The sequence below is a fragment of the Mixophyes fleayi genome, chromosome 1, assembly GCF_038048845.1.
Source record: "Mixophyes fleayi isolate aMixFle1 chromosome 1, aMixFle1.hap1, whole genome shotgun sequence".
Taxonomy (NCBI): Eukaryota; Metazoa; Chordata; class Amphibia; order Anura; family Limnodynastidae; genus Mixophyes; species Mixophyes fleayi.
The window spans coordinates 341,085,990-341,105,353 of NC_134402.1; the positions used below are offsets into that span (position 1 = coordinate 341,085,990).

The 19,364-nt window shown below is 40.2% G+C and overlaps 1 protein-coding gene across 3 annotated transcripts in view; it reads left to right on the plus strand.

Annotated features, from left to right (window-relative positions):
• Nucleotides 1–230: 230 nt before the first annotated feature.
• The window catches only part of SEPTIN5 (septin 5), a 58,241-nt gene continuing 39,107 nt past the window's right edge, over nt 231–19,364 (plus strand). Inside the window, exons 1-2 of one of the 3 annotated variants that reach the window (XM_075216436.1) lie at nt 231–397; nt 517–527. In XM_075216436.1, coding sequence (XP_075072537.1) covers nt 355–397; nt 517–527 — 54 coding nt within the window. In that variant the 5' untranslated portion in view covers nt 231–354. Of the gene's footprint in view, nt 528–19,364 lie in introns of all 3 variants that reach the window. The other 2 variants (XM_075216443.1, XM_075216469.1) reach the window with 2 other exon arrangements.

The following is a 19,364-nucleotide window of genomic DNA, read 5'->3' on the forward strand; positions in this document are numbered from 1 at the left end:
GACTAGTTCAATGTGTTATTATTGTGGTGCACTATGTATTATGTGTGTGTTTTTGTGTCACTGTGTCAGGGCTACGCGGGCACATTGACACAGCAGCACCGTACGATGAAAGCAGACAGCGGGAGGCGGGCTCTTCCAGGGTACTCGCTGTGTCTCATTGGCTGCCCGCTGTGGGCTGGGACAAGCTGAGCCAATGGCAAATGGCCGTGAGCTCAGTAATGCTGCATGAGCCTGATCTCCCCATCCCTAGGAGTCTATTGTAAGGGAGCAGCAGCCAGGAGCAGCACAAAGAACACACTGCACTGCACACTGCATCACACACTGCACTGATCACTGCATACCACACTGTGCACCATGAGCACCAGCATCAGGTACAAGAGCAAGCTGCTGAAGACAGGTGAGATGGAGGGGCCCCTGAGTGTATGAGGGGGGAGCCGGGATGATCACATCCCTGACCTGTCTGTTTCCTCTCTTTTCTCCTGCTGGATTCCCTGCGGCCTCTCGGGACCCTCACAGACGAGAAGGAGGTAAGAGCCCCATCATTTTTTGTATGATGTATGCATTTTACTGTAGTGCAAGGAGGCTCCAGGAACATGGCATACCTTTGCTTAATTATGTATTATTACTATGGGATACCTGGTGCAGCGAGGTTAGTGGTTTACTGGACCAATCGTTACCATTAGTATCTCCTAAACACATTGCAACATTTTATCATAACGGTATTGGTACATATAATAACTCATTTACTCATAATAATGCGCGTGATGAAACATGGCTTTCATCTTCAGCAGCTGCACGAATGGAATACGAATATTTTGCTAACAATTCCTGTTTCTAACCACTACTGTAGTGCAAGCCTGAAATACCACCTACCCGTTCGTTATTATCAATAATAAACATTGTGTGGAATTAATAACGTCAGTGGGATCATGGTGTAGGTGGGATATGTGACCTCATTTCGTCTTTTTATGGCTTATTTCTAATAACATATTGCATGGGTGAAGGAAAGATGTCATCTGGATGAGGATTTAACTCGTTCATCATCTGTAAGGGGAGGGAAGTCAGGCTGGGAGGGTTCATAAGACAACATTCCAAGGATCACACATCCTAATGTACACATTGCAAATAGCCAATAGGAGTTCTTCTCTAATAAGAATAAGGTGCAATGCTAGCAGTATGGAAGTGTATAGCCTGTATACATTATAATATGTAAACAAGCATAAGTAGGTAGGTACATGCAAATATATAAATTAATTTTATAAATTGATAAAATTACAAACTATAATTTTATATAGTGTGTGTATATATAGGAATGTCCTGGAAAAAGAAAGCAGTTTATTTAAAATAACAGGTTTATCTAAAGAGTTAAATCATAAAATGGCATATAACACTATGTTATTAATTCCAAATTCTGCATTTTGTGTTTCCTATTACTATATGGGTGTATTGTTTGAAATCTGCTGCTAATATAATGCACATGTTGAAAAAAAAAACCCAGACCATTTATCATTTTGCAGGAATGTGGGCCCTTCAGCTATATCACTCATTACTAATATAATGGGTGGGATCGAGACAAGGGATGTTGGGTACTAAACCCCCTATAGCAAAGATATAGATTCGTTATCCAGTGGTGTAACACATTGGAGCCTGCGGTACATAGCAGAGCTTTGAAGGCCTGTTCTGGCTGTGCCTTTATGGCTTTAGTTGCAAAATTACTTTATTCCGCTATATGTAATGGTTTTTTTTGTTTTTGTTTTTTTTTTTGCTGTCCCTGTAAAATAAGCAAAAAAATCAAGGCCATAAAAGAGAAAGAAACATTGTTGTGTCAAGATACTGGTAGTTTCGAAATTCATTTAGAAATTTGCATTATTTACTTTTAGACAGGTGTTTGGATTGTGCCGACTCACAACCAGGATATGTTGTTGTATGAGCTCCTTTGTTTTTGTGTAGTTTCTGTGTATAAACAGGTGCCTTATTGCATGGTATAACCATCAGTAAGAGACAGTCATTTGCAAAGCAGATGACAGAGATGTGGCTGTATGTAATCAGCGAGATTCTAGGTGATGTAATACAGTCAGCAGGGCTGGATTAACCATAGGGCTAACTGGGCTACAGCCCAGGGGCCTGTGGCATCCAGGGGGCCCTTGAAAGTGCTCAGCAGCAGTATTGATCGGTCAGGGGCGATCAGTGCTGCTGAGCACTTTCACTGCGGTCCTTCTCCACTCCACTTTCACTGCGGTCCTTCACTGCTGTAGTCTCCTTACTGAGGAGATCTCGTGAGTCTCACTCTCACGAGATCTCCTCAGTAAAGAGCGTGCAGCGCGCCGGAGAAGGAGGTAAGTGCCGGGGGGGGGGGATCACGGGGGGGGGGGCCCTCATGGGGGAATGGAGGCCCCCTTAGCCCAGGGACCTCCATTCCCTTAATCCGGCCCTGACAGTCAGTGGAGATATGGGAGATGTCACTCTTCCCACTTCTTCTCCTATGTCTGGTCATTGCCTGTCCCACCTCTCACTCTCCTTGAAATCTGCTCTGGTGCCTCTCAGACTTTACCTCTGCACTTCAAATGTGCGTGTAATGTCAGCCCGATTGTCATCATCATGCATCATGGCGCCTCTCTCCCTTACACAGCACCTCATCCTTCTACCAACACACCCCTATAATGGACTATTGCCCCCCTCCCCTCTGACAGTAAGCCCAGATGCTACTATACTATCATCATCATTTATTTATATAGCGCCACTAATTACGCAGCGCTGTACAGAGAACTCATTCACATCAGTCCCTGCCCCTTTGGAGCTTACAGTCTAAAAGCCCTAACATACACACACACACACACACACACACACATACAGAAACACAGACTAGGGTCAATGTGATAGCAGACAATTAACCTACTAGTATGTTTTTGGATTATGGGAGGAAACTGGAGCACCTGGAGGAAACCCACGCAAACATGGGGAGAACATACAAACTCCACACAGATAAGGCCATGGTCGGGAATTGACCTCATGACCCCAGTGCTGTAAGGCAGAAGTGCTAACCACTACGCCACTGTGCTGCATCCTTATTGTATGGGGCGCCATGGCCAAAAAGACTAGTAAAATGACAATGGCTAAAGTGGATATTGTCTCCGTCAGGTATACCCTCTTTCATATTTATGTTTTTACATATATTTATATAAGTAACCATCATCTTGACCTCACTGAATAACCCATAACAGATTTTACTTTGTCATTATTTATTCAACAAAAATTTACATAACATGAAAAAATCATGTGTGAAAAGTAAGTATACCCTTATCGCTGCCATATAAAAAATAAGGTAATTTGAGCCAACTGCTGCTAATCAATTGCACTTTATTACTTGGGCATCATGAAGCTACCGCCTCTATATAGAAGCAGAACCTTTGGGAATTCAGTCTGTTTCTTTAAAACCATGCCAAGGAAAAAAGACATGCAGTAATCTCAGAGAAGCAATTGTTGCTGGTCATCAGTCTGGAAAGGGTTATAATGCCGCTTCCAAAAAATTTGAAGTTCATCATTCAAAACTGTGAAGGATTATTTACAAATTGAGAAAGATGAAGAAAGCTGCCAATCTTCCCAGGAGTAGACATCTCTTAAAAGACACTCAAAGATTACACTGCATGATTCTCCTTCAAAAGGCCCAAAAGCTACATCCAGGTATCTACAGACTTCTGTCAAATATGTTAAATGGTAATGTTCATGAATCATCAGAAAAAGAATGAACAGGTATTATTTTCACGGAATAGCAGTCAGGAGAATGTCCATTCTCTCCCCAAAAAGCATTGTAGTACAGCTGAGCTTTGCAAAATTGCATTTGGAGTAAACACAGGACTTTTGGATCAATGTTCTTTGGACAAATGAGATCAAAGTGGAGTCTTAATGCAAAATGCATTGGATCACATGATAGGGCAAGTATTCTAAGCTCACTAGCAAACCTACAACTGAATGGCTGAAGAAGAAAAAAGGTTTTGGAATAGGCAAGTCAAAACCCAAAACTTAACCCTATTGAGGTGCTGTGGTGGAACCTTAAGAGGGCTGTGCATATACGACTGCCCGGAAACATCAATAATCTGAAGCAGTGCTGTAAGAGAGAGTGGGCAAAAATTCTTCAAATATGACGTAAGAGACTCTTAAACTCATACACAAAAAGATTACTGCAAGTTATTATCTTGGTTTTTACTCTCTTATTCACACATGGCCTCTTCATGTTGGCTTATGTGTGTGTTGAATAAATAATGATAAAATAGTATCTCTTAGGGCTAGATTTACTAAGCTGCGTGTTTGAAAAAGTGGGGATGTTGCCTATAGCAACCAATCAGATTCTAGCTGTTATTTTGTAGAAAGCACTAAATAAATGAAAGCTAGAATCTGATTGGTTGCTATAGGCAACATCCCCACTTTTTCAAACACGCAGCTTAGTAAATCTAGCCCTTAGTGTTATTTGTCAAATGAGATTAGATTTATCACATTTTATGACATGTTGAGGTCTGATGATTGTTAATTATGTCCTGATATGTAAAAATCCCAAAAAGAGAGAACCTTGTTTTTCATATGGAGTCTCACATTTAATTTCCTATGTTATGACAGCCACAATTCTATGGTGGGAGCTTAGTAACACGTGTGGCTCTGTACTTTATACATTGATATAGGGGTGACAGTTGTTTTGTGCAAGTAGCTGGAAAACTGAGGGTAAGAACGGAGCAAACATAGTATTATCATTACTGTCAGTGACAAAGCAGTGTTATCATTGGACTCCTTACACCACTCCCACTGCTTAATAGGTCAAAGTGGCTGTTCCTGATAAGCCAGTGCTTGTTTATCTGGCAGGACTGCATTACTCAACTGCCTGTCTCATTGTAATACCTGGAGAGCAGCTGGGTAACACCTAGTTATTAAAAATTATTGGGTTGAGATGAGACTATTATTGTTGTGTCTCTGACAGTCATTACTCATGTTCAGCAAGAAAGTGTGTTCAGATACCTTGTGTCTAAACAGGGGTCCTGTGTATACAATAAATGGACTAATCTTCAGAACAGTTCATGCTGAAGGGATCCTGGGCACCTATCTACTGCTCACAGTGTCACACTGGAATACAAGGAGTGTCCAACTACGAATCTTCTAGTGATCCAAGAAATATGTAATTAATACATACAATACATACATTTTAGATTCTTTATCTACAGTAACATAGAAGTATAATTTATGGATATAATGAAACAAGTAGAAAATGAAGGCACTTTTTCCATGATTTCCTGTGTCATGTATGCAGTTGGGGTCCACCATTAGATCCACTACTTACAGTACAGTAAGATCTTAGACTAGGACTAGAAAATGCCTCTGTTGGGGTATTAATATTAATAAAATATATAATAATTACCATAAATAAATGTCAGTCGTATAGATAGACAACAGGCCCTCTTTCAGAACTCCATGTGAACAATATTTGTATTTATGTATCTCCCCTGTGCTTCCAGTCTGGAGGGCTGGCAGGTTTTGACTTGGAAGAGTAATGCAAGTAAATGACTTATTGTACAGCAACACTGCCAACATCACTGGGGAAGTGGATGGGATCCGGGAAAGTGCCCAGGAGTCAGGGATAACGCCCCAAAATTCGTGAGTCTCCTGGACATTCCATGAGAGTAGTATGTTCAGTCCACCAAATTATTTTTGATTCTGTGCCTTTAAATCTTTCTTCTAATTGTTGTTTATCCTGATGCAAATAGGAAAATTTGTCTAAAAGGTGAAAAAAAAACCTTAATTTCTAATATAAGCTAAATTAACTTGGGGATATATATATATATCAAATATTTCTCCATGAGTAAATTTCCTGTGATTGGAAATCCTTTAGTGCCAACCATCATCCCATAAAAAAAAGAGTGGCACAGAGGGCATTTCCCCTCTGCCTCCATTTGGCAGCCCTCTCATGTCCATAGTGGAACCTTAGCAAAAGATATGGTAACTAGTTAACCATCTGTTTCAAATATTTCACAGTTGCTGTGTCTCAAATTGCAAGGTGCACGACCACTTCCAGGTCCATGCACCTTCCCCCAGATCTGCGCCTAGTTTTGCAGCTCCATCAGCACATTGTTTAAAGAGAGACACGTCGAGCCTAAAATAGTGCTTTGTTTATTCCAATCTGTCCAACGCCTGCCTTCTGCAGGTGAACAGTTTTGCGCTCCATGAGATGGGCCATCTTGGCCATCAAAACTGTGCTTTTTCCCTAAAAACTGGTGTATTTTTTTTCAAAATTAGATGCATGACATCACAAAATAGTATTTGCACCATATGTGCCCACTCTCTTGAATTCCATTCTCCTGCATCCTACCCACTTACTAGTGAAGCGGGCTGGGTTGAGGCCTCCATGGCATGATTTATTTTATTTTGACCCCACCACTGCAGCGTAATGACGGAATCACGGAGTTGTGTCATAGGTGGTGGGGAGAAAATGACACAATTTGGCACCCTTGGTACTAGTATTTCACCTCCCCTCCAGAATTCCCCAGAGAGGGAGAAAATAGAAGTTGGCAAATATGATATGCACTCATCTTTTGCACTTTTACATTTACATAAATTAGCCTTATTTAGCACCTGATAATAAATTGGGCAATTTTCTATTTCAAGACAAACAGGTTTGGTGACAGTGATACTAATGTTGGAACGCCTTTTTACTGTCAGTCACTGCAGTCACTTGTAGAATGATTAGAGACTGGCCTAGTACAGTCACCATCACTTACATTATACACATAAATAGTATGTCATGCTTTTATATAAAAACTTGCTATAAAATATATATAATCTTGTAAAACATAACAATCATCAAATTTTAACTTTTATTAGTTTTGTGCAACTTAGATGAATGAAACCTTATAAATGACTGGTTTTTATTAAATACCTCCCAACATTTGAACCAGACACTTCAGCGAATAACAGCACAAGACCCTCTCCAGCAGTGAGTCACTATCACTGCGCCCCTGAATGTCTATGACAGCTGGGAGTACAGTTTTAGAGCCAGGAAGCAGAGTGATCATGGCTTCAGAGACAGTGCACAATGCACTGAGGAACCAAATGAGTAAACAATGGGCATGATTGCTGGTTCTGGAGACAGTGTACACAGCTTTCATAGTGAGCACTGGGGGGCTTGTCAAAATCAATCACACTAGGGTCACTAATGTCTGTGTATAGTGTAGTACAATTGTATTATAATCATGTCTGGTGGCCATGCCATGTTGGGTAGGTAGAGTGTCCAATGTCTATATACAGTGTGACAGAATTGTATTAAGCTCATGTCCAGTGGTCAGCAGGGGCATTTTATGAATTTTATGGGACTGTGTGTAAGAGTGGTTCTTGTGTCCTCCTCATATGTGATAAGGGGATCATGATGAGGGAACATACAGCATGTGGAAAGTGGTGAAGGCATATGTGTGACATATGCCCTCCACACTCTCCCTTTGTCACATATGCTCTTCCACCTCTTCCACCCTTCTCCCCTTGTCCCTTGTGCCCCAAGTTTCCACCACACACATGTCAGGTCCCTACATGCTGTAATGTCTGCTGGAGGCTGTGTCTAGTATTCACAGCAATTCTCACCTCTGTGTGAAGAAGCACCCCTGACTCTCCTTGATGATGTCATTGGCTTTTTCCACAGATCACTCCCATGAAGCAGTAGTGGGAGCTGTTGATGTGTAATGCAGTGTCAGTATTTAACTTATGTGCAAAACAGAATACTAATTTGCACCCCTTGCATTGTACCATGGTTTTGTCCAGGAGACTGAAATAAGAAGTTTCTCAAGTTAAGATCCTTAATGAATCAGGCCCCTAGTTAGCATTTATTTAGTACATTCTACAAAATGACAGCTATAATCTGATTGGTTGCTATAGGCACCATCTCCACTTTTTCAAACCCTCAGTTTAGTAAATATAAACTTAGGACTCCCCTGCGAGCCAGTCTCAACATTAAAACTGTAACATCCATATTTAATAAGTAGGCCTCGTTCCCTTCAATTAGCTCAATCATAAAATTATTAGACCTTTCACATTATATTATAGCCCCTACAACATATTAATAGAAAAGCCCTCTTGAATCCAACATTGCATTAACAGTGCCCACATTTAATAAAGATACCCCATATAATAGTAATAACCACTTGCTGATATATTACATGAATAGCCCTCATTTTACATTAATCCCCCACTACCTTATATTAATACTCCCCACATTACATTAATTGCTCCCACCAAATTCCCCCTTACATTAATTGCCCCAATAAATTACATTAATAGCCCCAACCAATTCCCACATTACATTAATAACTGACTTTCACATTACATTACAATATGACAGTATTAAATATAATAAAATTGTACTATTGTATTATTTTCATGTACAGTGGTGATGTCAGGTTAGGTACAGAGTCATAAATCCAAATTTTCTGAGTAAACTCAAAGGACATATTTATGTAGCACCAAATAATATGAAAGATAGTTTTCAATCCTTATTACATTTTTAAGGATTGAACTATCTTTCATATTTATCAAAAAACTTCAGCAGGGACAGCAGTCACTTTAAACTGCTGTCCCTGTGAAATTTTATCACTTACCATTTCTCAGCCTCTTCGCTGTGAAGAGAACTGTCTCTCCGACATTTCACTGAAAATCCTAGTGCGCATGCGCCGACCAATGGTATCGGGGATGCGCACAGCGAGCTATGTCCCACTACCAGTGTATCATGTGGCAGGGAGGGATCGCATGATCCCTCCACACATGTGCTGTGCAGCTCTGCAAGTCAGAGCAGAGCTGTCTTCAGTGAAAGTTTTCACGTATGTTAATGTATACCAGCTTCAGCTGGCGTACATTAACAAGGGAAAAAAGCGAAATACATTGATTTTCGTACATAGGTAAATAGCATTACTAAGCAGTGCCCATACTGCTCTGTAAAACGAAGACAGATGCAAAGCAGCAGATATCTACTGTGATGCAGTTATCATAAATAAGAATTTTGAGGTTAAGCCCAGAAAACATCAGTTTTTGGGGATTAACCACAAAATTCTTGTTTGATAAATAGGCCCCAAAGACTGGTAAACAAACATATAACAAGTCAGTTTCACAAACTCACAAACTGTGAGCAGTTATCAAGATCCTATTAGCACTGTCTCACTTTCACTGTGCTGCTAATATTTGTACTCTCCACAAAAATTAGCCAATTCAAATGGATGACTTTCCCAAAAAATCAATTCAGCAAAAATAACTCCATATGGTGTAATAACTTCTATGAGGACATTCACATAAGACATAATAGCCAAATTTTCTTAATTTATAGGGATTTTCCCACATTTTGAAGATATACCTGAGATTTTAGCATCAATTATTCAAAGCTTTCAATGTATGTTTGTAGAGTGTTATAGACAAGACTTATGTTGACATCAAGTTGCTACATCATGTTGGGTAGGCGTAGTGTCCATTGTCTATATAGAGGATAATAGAAATGTATTATTATTGTATCCAGTGTTCATGTCCTATTGAGTAAATGTAGTGACCTATATCTATATAGAGTGTAATAGAATTATATAATGATCATGTATATGTCATGTTGGGTGCAGTAAGTTCAGTGTCTTATGTTTATACAGGCTATAATATAATTTGCATTATTGTCAAGTCCAGTGTCCATATCTTGTTGGGTAGTTGTAATTTCCCATGTCTGTATACAGTGCAATGGAATAGTATTATTATAGTGTCCAATGGCCAGTTATGTTGGGTAGGTGTGGTGTCCTATGACTGTACAGAGTGTAATAGAATTGTATTATGATCATGTACAACGGTGATGTCAAGATGAATATGAGAAGTATTTTATGCTTGTACGTAGTTTCCAACACACAACCAGCATAATGTGCCTGGAAATTCATTTAAATTGTTGGCAAGTATAAGTTTTTGCACATCTGTGCAGATGTTCAAACAAACGATCATGTAACATTATTATTACTATTCTGACAGTTGCTGGAGGGCTGTCCGGGATGCCAGCAGTGACATGTCTCTGAACCTATCACTGCTTGGATTTTTTTGCACAGTAAATCTAATGTTAGAACATTTTTCCAGCAAAAAATTTAAAAAGTTATGTTGTGTAAGCTATGTATCACTGTGTCTTTCTAATATGTTTCTTTTATGGAACTGTTAGTCACTGACTAAACCACTAAGTGGACAGCAATACACATTTGCAGTATTGTTTTTTACTAAATAATAAATATCATTAAAACTGCGATACTTTCATTTTATAGAGCATAGCTAATGTAGTATTTGATTTTATCTTTTTTTTTAAGAGATGGTAAATACAGCTAAAAGCCAAACCTCTGTATAAACGGGACTCGGAGGACATGGAAGTGGCTTATTTGACAGCATAAGGGTTATAGCATAATAAAATTATAATACCTATCTTCTAGTGCCTGGTCTGTGTTGATGCAGGAACCTGGAGCACATATCACTGAAAACAGGCAGACATATCCACAATTGTTTAATATTCTTTTCTTTATCTTTTTATTTATAAAATGCTGACATGTTACACAGAGCTGTACATTGAGGGCATCATGAAACAAACAAACTGTCACGCCTGAGGATCTGTCTGTATCCAGACTGGGTTGTGTCTCTGGAGCTAAACTGGTGGCTACGTGCACAAAGCTGGGTGGGCTGATTATTTTCCTTTGCATGGAAGTGAAAGGACTGGTACAGGTGGTCTAGAGAATATGAATGGCATTGGAGACTGGCAAGTAGTCAAGAAGATTAGGACGGTGATCAGACTAGCAAAGGAGACCAGGCAGGAACCGGAATGCTGGACCGACTGGAACTGGAATACAGTCTGCACTGCCTGAGCCTGCAGACTGCTGGGAACCAGGTTGGCATCTGAAGAATCAGTGATGCACTGGCAACAGGTTAGGATTCCAGAAAGTCCTTTTCTATTAACTGCTATTACTTGGTTGGAGATGACGGTAAGCTGAGCTGAAGCAGCACTCTTACAGGCTGAGAGGGATCAGGTGACAAGATCCAAAATGGCAGCGCTCATGTACTGGTTTTGGAGGGATCTCTGGAGTGGAGACAGACTGGGCAGCATCCTACAGAGAGATGTGAGACCAGCAGAGCCTGTGAACCACAGGAACAGCTTAGAAAGACAGCGAAGGGTAAGCAACAGGACCTGAGAGCCTGGTGTGTGACACAAATTACATACAAAGACATGAAACAGAAGGTAAAGATGGCCCTTCCCAAAAGTGCCAACCAGTCTCAAATCTAAGAGTTGTGGGGAACACTTGATAAGGTAGCGAAATAGCAATTGTCGCTGTTGACGGGGAAAGTGTGTGTGGCTATAGTAAGGCAGCAGCATTATGAGCCAACCATCAGGGGAGGGTTGTCATATTTTAGCCTGGGGGGCAAGTCTCGACTCAGGAGCCTATTTTAAAGGAAAAAAATGGTGGCCCAGTGACCCAGCCCAAAGTAGCCCACCGTGGGACCGGCCCAGGGGGCAGATGCCCCTCTGCCCTCCAGCAGCCTGCCCCTGCCAACCATAATAAATAAGCCTTTGGTGACTGGCATTTGTGTATAGTTACTGAGGGCAAGGCGGAGAAACATGAACCAGTCACTTTAGAAATATTGAAAACAGCCATCTGATGTCAACTATATCTGTCCTTCCCTATTGACCCTCTTCCTCTTCCTCCCTGGTTCTAGAAAAGGATTTCATGCAGCACAGCTACTATTGTAGTTACCCGCTGGTGTTGCTCAGTCTCTGGTGTTTTTCTTCACTACCATTGTTTCCGCTGGAAACCAACCCAGGACAGTTGTTCCCCATGATGTTCGGTGCAATCAAGGAGGCAGTAAAGATCACCAAAGGGGGAACAGAGATGACAGCTGAGCTCACTGGGTTTAGCTGCTGAACTTGGATGCTATTCCAAGAGATCTTCTAAGTAACCTTGTCCTATGTGTGATAATATATAAAGATGCCTGGCAATCACCACCAATGAAAAATCTTCAAAAATGTATTATGATGGTATTGGAAAATTCTGATCAATAGCTAATTTACATGACATGTCTTCTAAAGGCTTCTGATATTCCATTTTCCCTCTCTCGCTCTGCATGCTAAGCTGATATGTTCATACATTCTGAAGAATTTCCTTAGGTGTTGAATTCTGGTCATCTTTATTTTCTACAATTGTGGTATTTGCATTTTTTTTTTTACTGGTAAGATCTATGTAGTATGATTTATATTGCTGTCTAAGGAAGAGTTTTGTATAAGCAAGGAGAGAAAAAATATAACAGCTTCCACTTTTTCCCGGATGTTTTACTGTCAAGAAAAAAAAGGCTTCTGAGAAATAGATTTTAGCTGGCGGTATGACAGCAGTGATTGGAGGTGCTACATAGAGGTTTAGTTAGTATGGGTGGTAGAAAATATATGAGTGGAAAGTACATGCTCTGGGAAAGGAATTTTGGTTCTAGCCTGTGCATTTGTTTATATATTGCGAGATAAATATGTCTCGATTATGTCATCACAAAACATTTGCAGCAGCACTGTAACTAGAAATCCAGTTCATTCCAATCATTGCACTATAAACTGAATGTAGGTAGCAGACGTGTGTGTGTATGTATATGTGTGTATGTATATATATATATATATATTATTACTGCTATAGATGTTTCTACAATCATCAACAAGTTATTTATATAGCGCCAGCAAACTCCGTACCGCTTTCCAATTGGGGACAGACACTAACAAACAATACTGGGTATAACAGATAAAGAGGTAAGAGGACCCTGCTCGCAAATTTACCATCTAAGGGACAATGGGGGTTGGATACATGAGGTCAAATTTACATACTGCATATTGGTCCAGCCATACTGCAAAGGATTAAAAGTGATTTGTATGCTATGTGATCCAGTCATACAGCAATGTTGGTCTGTGGTCAGAGGTTTGTTGTCTTGTGCGAATTGTGTAAAGGTTGGTAATAGGGTAACCTGTTGAGGTTAAGAGGGCGGTTGTGTAATATTATAAGCTTGCCTGAAGAATTGGGTTTTCAGAGAACGCTTAAAAGTTTGTAGACCAGAGGAAAATCTTATTGTGCGAGGGAGGGAATTTCACAGAATGGGTGCAGCCCGAAAAAAGTCCTGTAACCGGGAATGGGAGGATGTAATGAAAGTAGCAGAACGGAGTTGTCAGGTTGGGAGATTTTTTGAGGTAAGTGAGGAGATGTATGTTGGTGCAGTTTTGTTGATGGCCTTGTAGGTTAGTAGAAGAATTTTATATTGGATTCTGTAAAAAACAGGCAACCAATGTAGAGACTGACAGAGTGGCTCATCAGAGGAAGAACAATTTTCAAGGAAAGAGATGATGAGTGCATGAATTAACCTTTTTGCAGTGTCTTGTGTGAGATATGTGCGTATTCTTGAAATGTTTGTCAAGGATTACACCAAGGCAGCCAGCAAGATACAAAGTCATTGGTGTACTTACTTATTCACACATGGGTTTCTACAAGTTGGCCTATTTTTGTGAAATAGATAATGACAAAAGTAAAATGTGTTGTCACATGAGACTAGATTTATCACATTTTGGGGCTCGGTGAGGACTAGATGATTGGACCAGACTCAGCATTTTAATTGCTTTGCAGTCTGCTGAACTGTTAATTTGGTATTATCTGTTTGACTCAATTGGGCATGTGATGTAACATGTGGAGCACTATTAGTCAGGCTGCAGCACCTGGTTATTCTAATTTATCTGTAGAGTAAATTGCCTATAGCTATCTATTGTTTTCCAGACTACTCTTCAGATTGCAAGGCTAATTATATATAAATTGTCTTTAAGGCAAATCTTTGCAGAACTGTCTTATTTCCACTCTTATAATAAATGGCAGTTCTTGACATAATAAGTTCTTTGAACTATTTGTTAAACATGGTTCTAAAATCTGGACAGTACTATCCTGTATAATGTACCGTGTAGCATGTAGGGTTTCATTTGAGGAATTGTTTAAGAAGAATTACCCCAACAACCCCATGATAATTCTTACTTTTCCTTTGTAATCTATTAAGATTCACAACATTGTCTTATCTCAGTATTTGTCTGACCAGCAAGAATTTATTTTAGGTCATATAGTCTACACAGGAAAAGATTCTGTTGTAAGGTTACGGAATTTGCATATTACGTGACTCTAAGTAACAAAAAGTCGGATTTCCTGCCCATTGTCCTGGAATTGTTTATTCATGTATCTAAATGTATAGTAATCAGTTCTCTATATTGTCACCCCTAAAGTATGCACTTAGTGGACCCAGACTTCCGTGACATCGTTCATTTGCAAAATGTGCTCAACTCTGGCTTGTGTAATATAAGTAAAGCAGACACAACACATCTAAGTTCAAGGACAGCAATCCACACATTTTTAAATATATTGTAATATATTTAGTACTGTCCTATCTTTCATCAAGGTATCTTATTCAAAAGCGATATTGCCTAATTTAAATCATTATATTTGGTACTTAAAGTTTCCTGCTTAAAATGTAGAAACAAACTGTTGCTGCCATTTGACAGGTTATTAAATTATGGCACTCATTAGAAACATGTTTTACTCTGGAAACAAACTTTGTTCACATGGTTGCAGTGTTTGCCAAAGAGTGTCAGAGTTAAACAACCTGTCTGTCAAAAGGCAGTAACTGGGTGTTTCTGCATTTTAAGCAGGGGATTTCAGGAATTAGTCCTGCCCATGTCCTTAAAGTGCCCACAGAAAAACATTGTGTCCTGGAAGGGAATAGAGGTGTCAGCCGGAAGATAGCCAATAAGAGCAGTGGGTGACAAAAGGGCCAACAGAGCATTGATACCTCTCCAGCACTGAACACTGGCAGAGTAGTGAAGTTCAGTCTAGGGCAAGAAATGCAGAAGCCTCATTAATGTTTGTGACTAATGTAGATGTGGCCTGTGAGTGCATGATCCACCAAATTGAGGTCATCCTTGCACACTGATCACTAATTTGGGGGACTGCTATGCACATATATTATATATATCCAGATTGAGGAAATGCATTAGACACCAGTTACCAGAATATAGAACTGCACTGTCTACTAGCCACCAGGTGTGGCTGGTGTTTGTATACTAGTCACCAGGTGTGGCTTGGGTTTGTATACTAGCCACCAGGTGTGGCTTGGGTTTGTATACTAGCCACCAGGTGTGGCTTGGGTTTGTATACTAGCCACCAGGTGCCGCTTGGGTTTGTATACTAGCCACCAGGTGTTGCTTGGGTTTGTATACTAGCCACCAGGTGTGGCTTGGGTTTGTATACTATCCACCAGGTGTGGCTCGGGTTTGTACAGTCATGGCCAAAAATTTTGAGAATGACACAAGAATTGATTTTCACAAAGTTTGCTGCTTCAGTGTTTTTAGACCTTTTTGTCAGATGTTGCTATAGTATACTGAAGTAAAATTACAAGCATTTCATAAGTTTCTAAGGCGTTTATTGACAATTACATTAAGTTTATGCAAAGAGCCAATATTTGCAGTCTTGACCCTTCTTTTTGAAGACCTCTGCAATTCGCCCCTAGTATGCTGTCAATCAACTTCTGGGCCACATACTGAATGATGGCCACCCATTCTTGCCTAATTAATGCTTGGAGTTTGTTCTAATTTGTGGGTTTTTGTGCACCCACCTCTTGAGGATTGACCACAAGTTCTCAATGGGATTAAGGTCTGGGAGTTTCTTGGCCATGGACCGATAATTTTGATGTTTTGAGTTGCTCTTGGAGGATGTTTTGGTACCATTCTTTATTCATGACTGTGTTCTTAGGTAAAATTGTGAGTGAGCCCACTCCCTTGGCTGAGAAGCAACCCACACATAATTGGTCTCAGGATGCTTTACTGTTGGCATGACGCAGGACTGAGGGTAGCGCTCACCTTTCCTTCTCTGGACAAGCATTTTTCCAGGTGCCCCAAACAATCTGAAAGGGGATTCATCAGAGAAAATTACTTTACTTCAGTCCTCAGCAGTCCAATTCCTGTACCTTTTGCAGAATATCAGTCTGGCCCTGATATTTTCCCTGGAGTTCAGTGGCTTCTTTGCTGGCCTTCTTGACACCTGGCCATCCTCCAAAAGTCTTTGCCTCACTGTACGTACAGATGCACTCACACAGCCTGCTGCCATTCCTGCTGCCATTCCTGAGCAAGCTCTGCACTGGTGGTGCATCGATCGCGCAACTAAATCAACTTTATGAGACGATCCTGGCACTTGTTGGACTTTCATGGGCACCCTGAAGCCTTCTTCACAACTATTCAAACCTCTCTCCTTGAAGTTCTTAATGATCCGATAAATGGTTGATTTAGGTGCAATATTACTAGCAGCAATATCCTTGCCTATGAAGCCCTTTTTATACAAAGCAATGATGACTGCATGTGTTTCCTTGCAGATAACCATGGATAACAGAGGAAGAAGAATGATTTCAGGCATCACCCTCCATTTAAAGCTTTTAGTCTGTTATTCTAACTCAATCAGCATGACAAAGTGATCTCCAGCCTTGTCTCTCACCTGTGTTAACGAGAGAAGCACTGACCTGATGTCAGCTGATACTTTTGTGGCAGGGCTGAAATGCAGTGGAAATGTTGTTTTGGGGATAAAGTTCATTGTCATGGCAAAGAGGGACTTTGAAATTAATTGCAATTCATCTGATCACTCTTCATGACATTCTGGAGTACATGCAAATTACCATAATAAATACTGAGGCAGCAGACTTTGTGAAAAATAATATTTGTGTCATTCTCAAAACTTTTGGCCATGACTGTATATTAGACACCAGATTGGGTCCAGCTTTGTATACTAGTCATTGGTATGGGATCTCTGTTGTACACCAAACACCAGACTGAGTGAAGTGAAGTGAAGCACATGGAGGTAGGTTTAAAAAAGGGCATATTGGGTAAGAATGTTCAGACCCCAAATTTGCACTCTGGTACCTCACAAATACAACACCTATGTGGTGTTCTATGGTTTTCTATTTCTATGAGATTATAAAATCTTCTGGGGTATATAGGTGGTCTGGACTACTTATCGTTTAACCTACCATCCAGGAGATCTCACAGGGTTGATCGTAGGGGGAAGTGCCAGGGGAATTCGTGAGTCTCCTAGACATTCCTGGAGAGTAGGCAGGTATGGGTCTGGTAACATAGAGCACTTAAGCAAGGTCATATATGAAGTATAATATCCTTATAGTACATAGTTTAATATCGTGCAAAAGCAGCTTTGTACCCTCCATGCTTATCGGTTTGTACCTAGATGTCCACCAGGGTGCATAGGTTTATGTAGCATAGGAGCAGTAGTTTGCACAGCAGAGGGAGGCATTGGGTGCAGTGAAGGAGTTCCTACGGAAGTACGGAGTAGGTACACTGATGCTCCTCATGTTGCTAAGCAGTGGCAGAAATTAGATCATTGCATGAAATAAACAGGTGGGGAAAACACATTTTAAGAAGCGTGTATTGCCATGTCATTTCTACTCTGAAATAGGAGATTAGTTTTACACCATGTAAGAGCTGGTGGTCTTTGTTCCATTCTTTTTAACATGATGGCACCTACATGTTGCACTAAGATGGAGAAGCACATTTCCTGGCTCACTCAGAGCAATGCAATAATAAGCTTCACACCATTGCCCCATGTAATATGCCCCCCACATTCTCATGGTTATTTCAAACTATACCTCAGGCTAAACCAATGCTAACAGGAGTACCGTAATGGAAAAATGGAAAAGGTTATTTTATTGAAAGGGGTGGTTCCAAAGTTGTATCAGGTTTGATTTTTTTGTTACATGTACAGTTTTGCACAGTGTATCTCTTCAGAATTTTCCACCTCTACTTGCAATTAAGTGCACTTCTAGGTAGTAGATGAGTCTCCAGAGAGCGGAGTGTAGACCTGCACCTCATCGTTTTCAGACGCTCCAGTTGCAAAACCAAGACATTTTCTGTGTGCATCCTGTGTGCTTTGTAAATGGCCTCATGTAAGTGGGGTGAGGAGGGTCCATTTAATTTCTGAACCAGGGCCTTCTACTTTGTTAGTTCATCACTGACACGTGGCACTGTATTGGTGGACTTAGTACATTACAAGCCTTGTGATTGGCTTACTGTAACTGGTTGTAATACTATTTTACAGCACTTAAACTCTATTACTCTTCAGTAGATATTAACTTCTGTTACCAAGTATAGGCATAGATAGTGATGACTGCATCCACAGTACAGAACAGGATCACATACATTCTATAGATAGTCAATCCTGAAAAATAGGGACATATCCAAAAACACATCTTTAATATCTGGGACTGTCCCTAGGAAGTAGGGACAGTTAGAAACCATGGAGATATAGGACAACTCTGTGCCCTAAAGGTAGGAGCCCTGGATCCATCCCTTTTACAATCACTTTTATGAATTAATTGCCAGTGAGTTTGTGGAGCTAGCACTGACTAGGATGAACACAGGTGCTCCTGCTCCCTAAACTGTTTCTGGACCAGGCCCAGTGTTTCCTTTTGTAAATTATACCGCCAATTCCCAGGCTTCATTTCTACTTTGGACAAATAGTGTCATCACCACAAACACCATGTTTATCTCTGTGCTGATTCTCTTCCTAAAATACCAAATCACACCCACTAATTACTGTGACCACATTACTAAAGCACATGATGCTTTGAAGCCAGCCACTTGTATGAGTTGTTATTAATTTTGGGAAGTCATTGTGTTTTTGGAAATAAAGGGTGGCTGTGCACTCCTCTCATAAGTAATACTGCATTAAAGGGGAGGTAAACCGTTAGAGGGGAGGTTCCGCATTCCTACGGCGGCCACTTGGGAAATATTTTGTTATTGCTGTCAGGGATCACCACAGCAGTGGTGAGCAGAGAGTTGCCTGCATGTACAGAAATGAAACAGTAGCTGGGAGATAGTTTGTACCATGTGGTAGGAAAATGGAGGGCGAGTACTCTGTTTCAGATCCACACCCTGACAGTCAATGTCAATGACACACATTAAAAAAGACGTTCACACTATATTCACATTTTCTTTCTCATAATCACTATTTAAAAGACCATTAAATGTAAATGTGGGTTTGTTTGTAAGACCTCAAGTAGAACTATTCACAAATATATACAGTATTTATTTAAAACTATGTAACATATATTTAAGATTTATTTAAGATTACAAAATTCAATCTTTATATATTGTTCAATTTATGGCTCAAGAGGCCAAAGGGCAACACCAAGGTTGTTTTGCATTGCCTCGGAACTCTGAGAAAGTCCTGTGAACATGTTAACCATTGCCATTACTTACACAGTGTCATTTTATATATTGTTATTGTTTATATATTTTA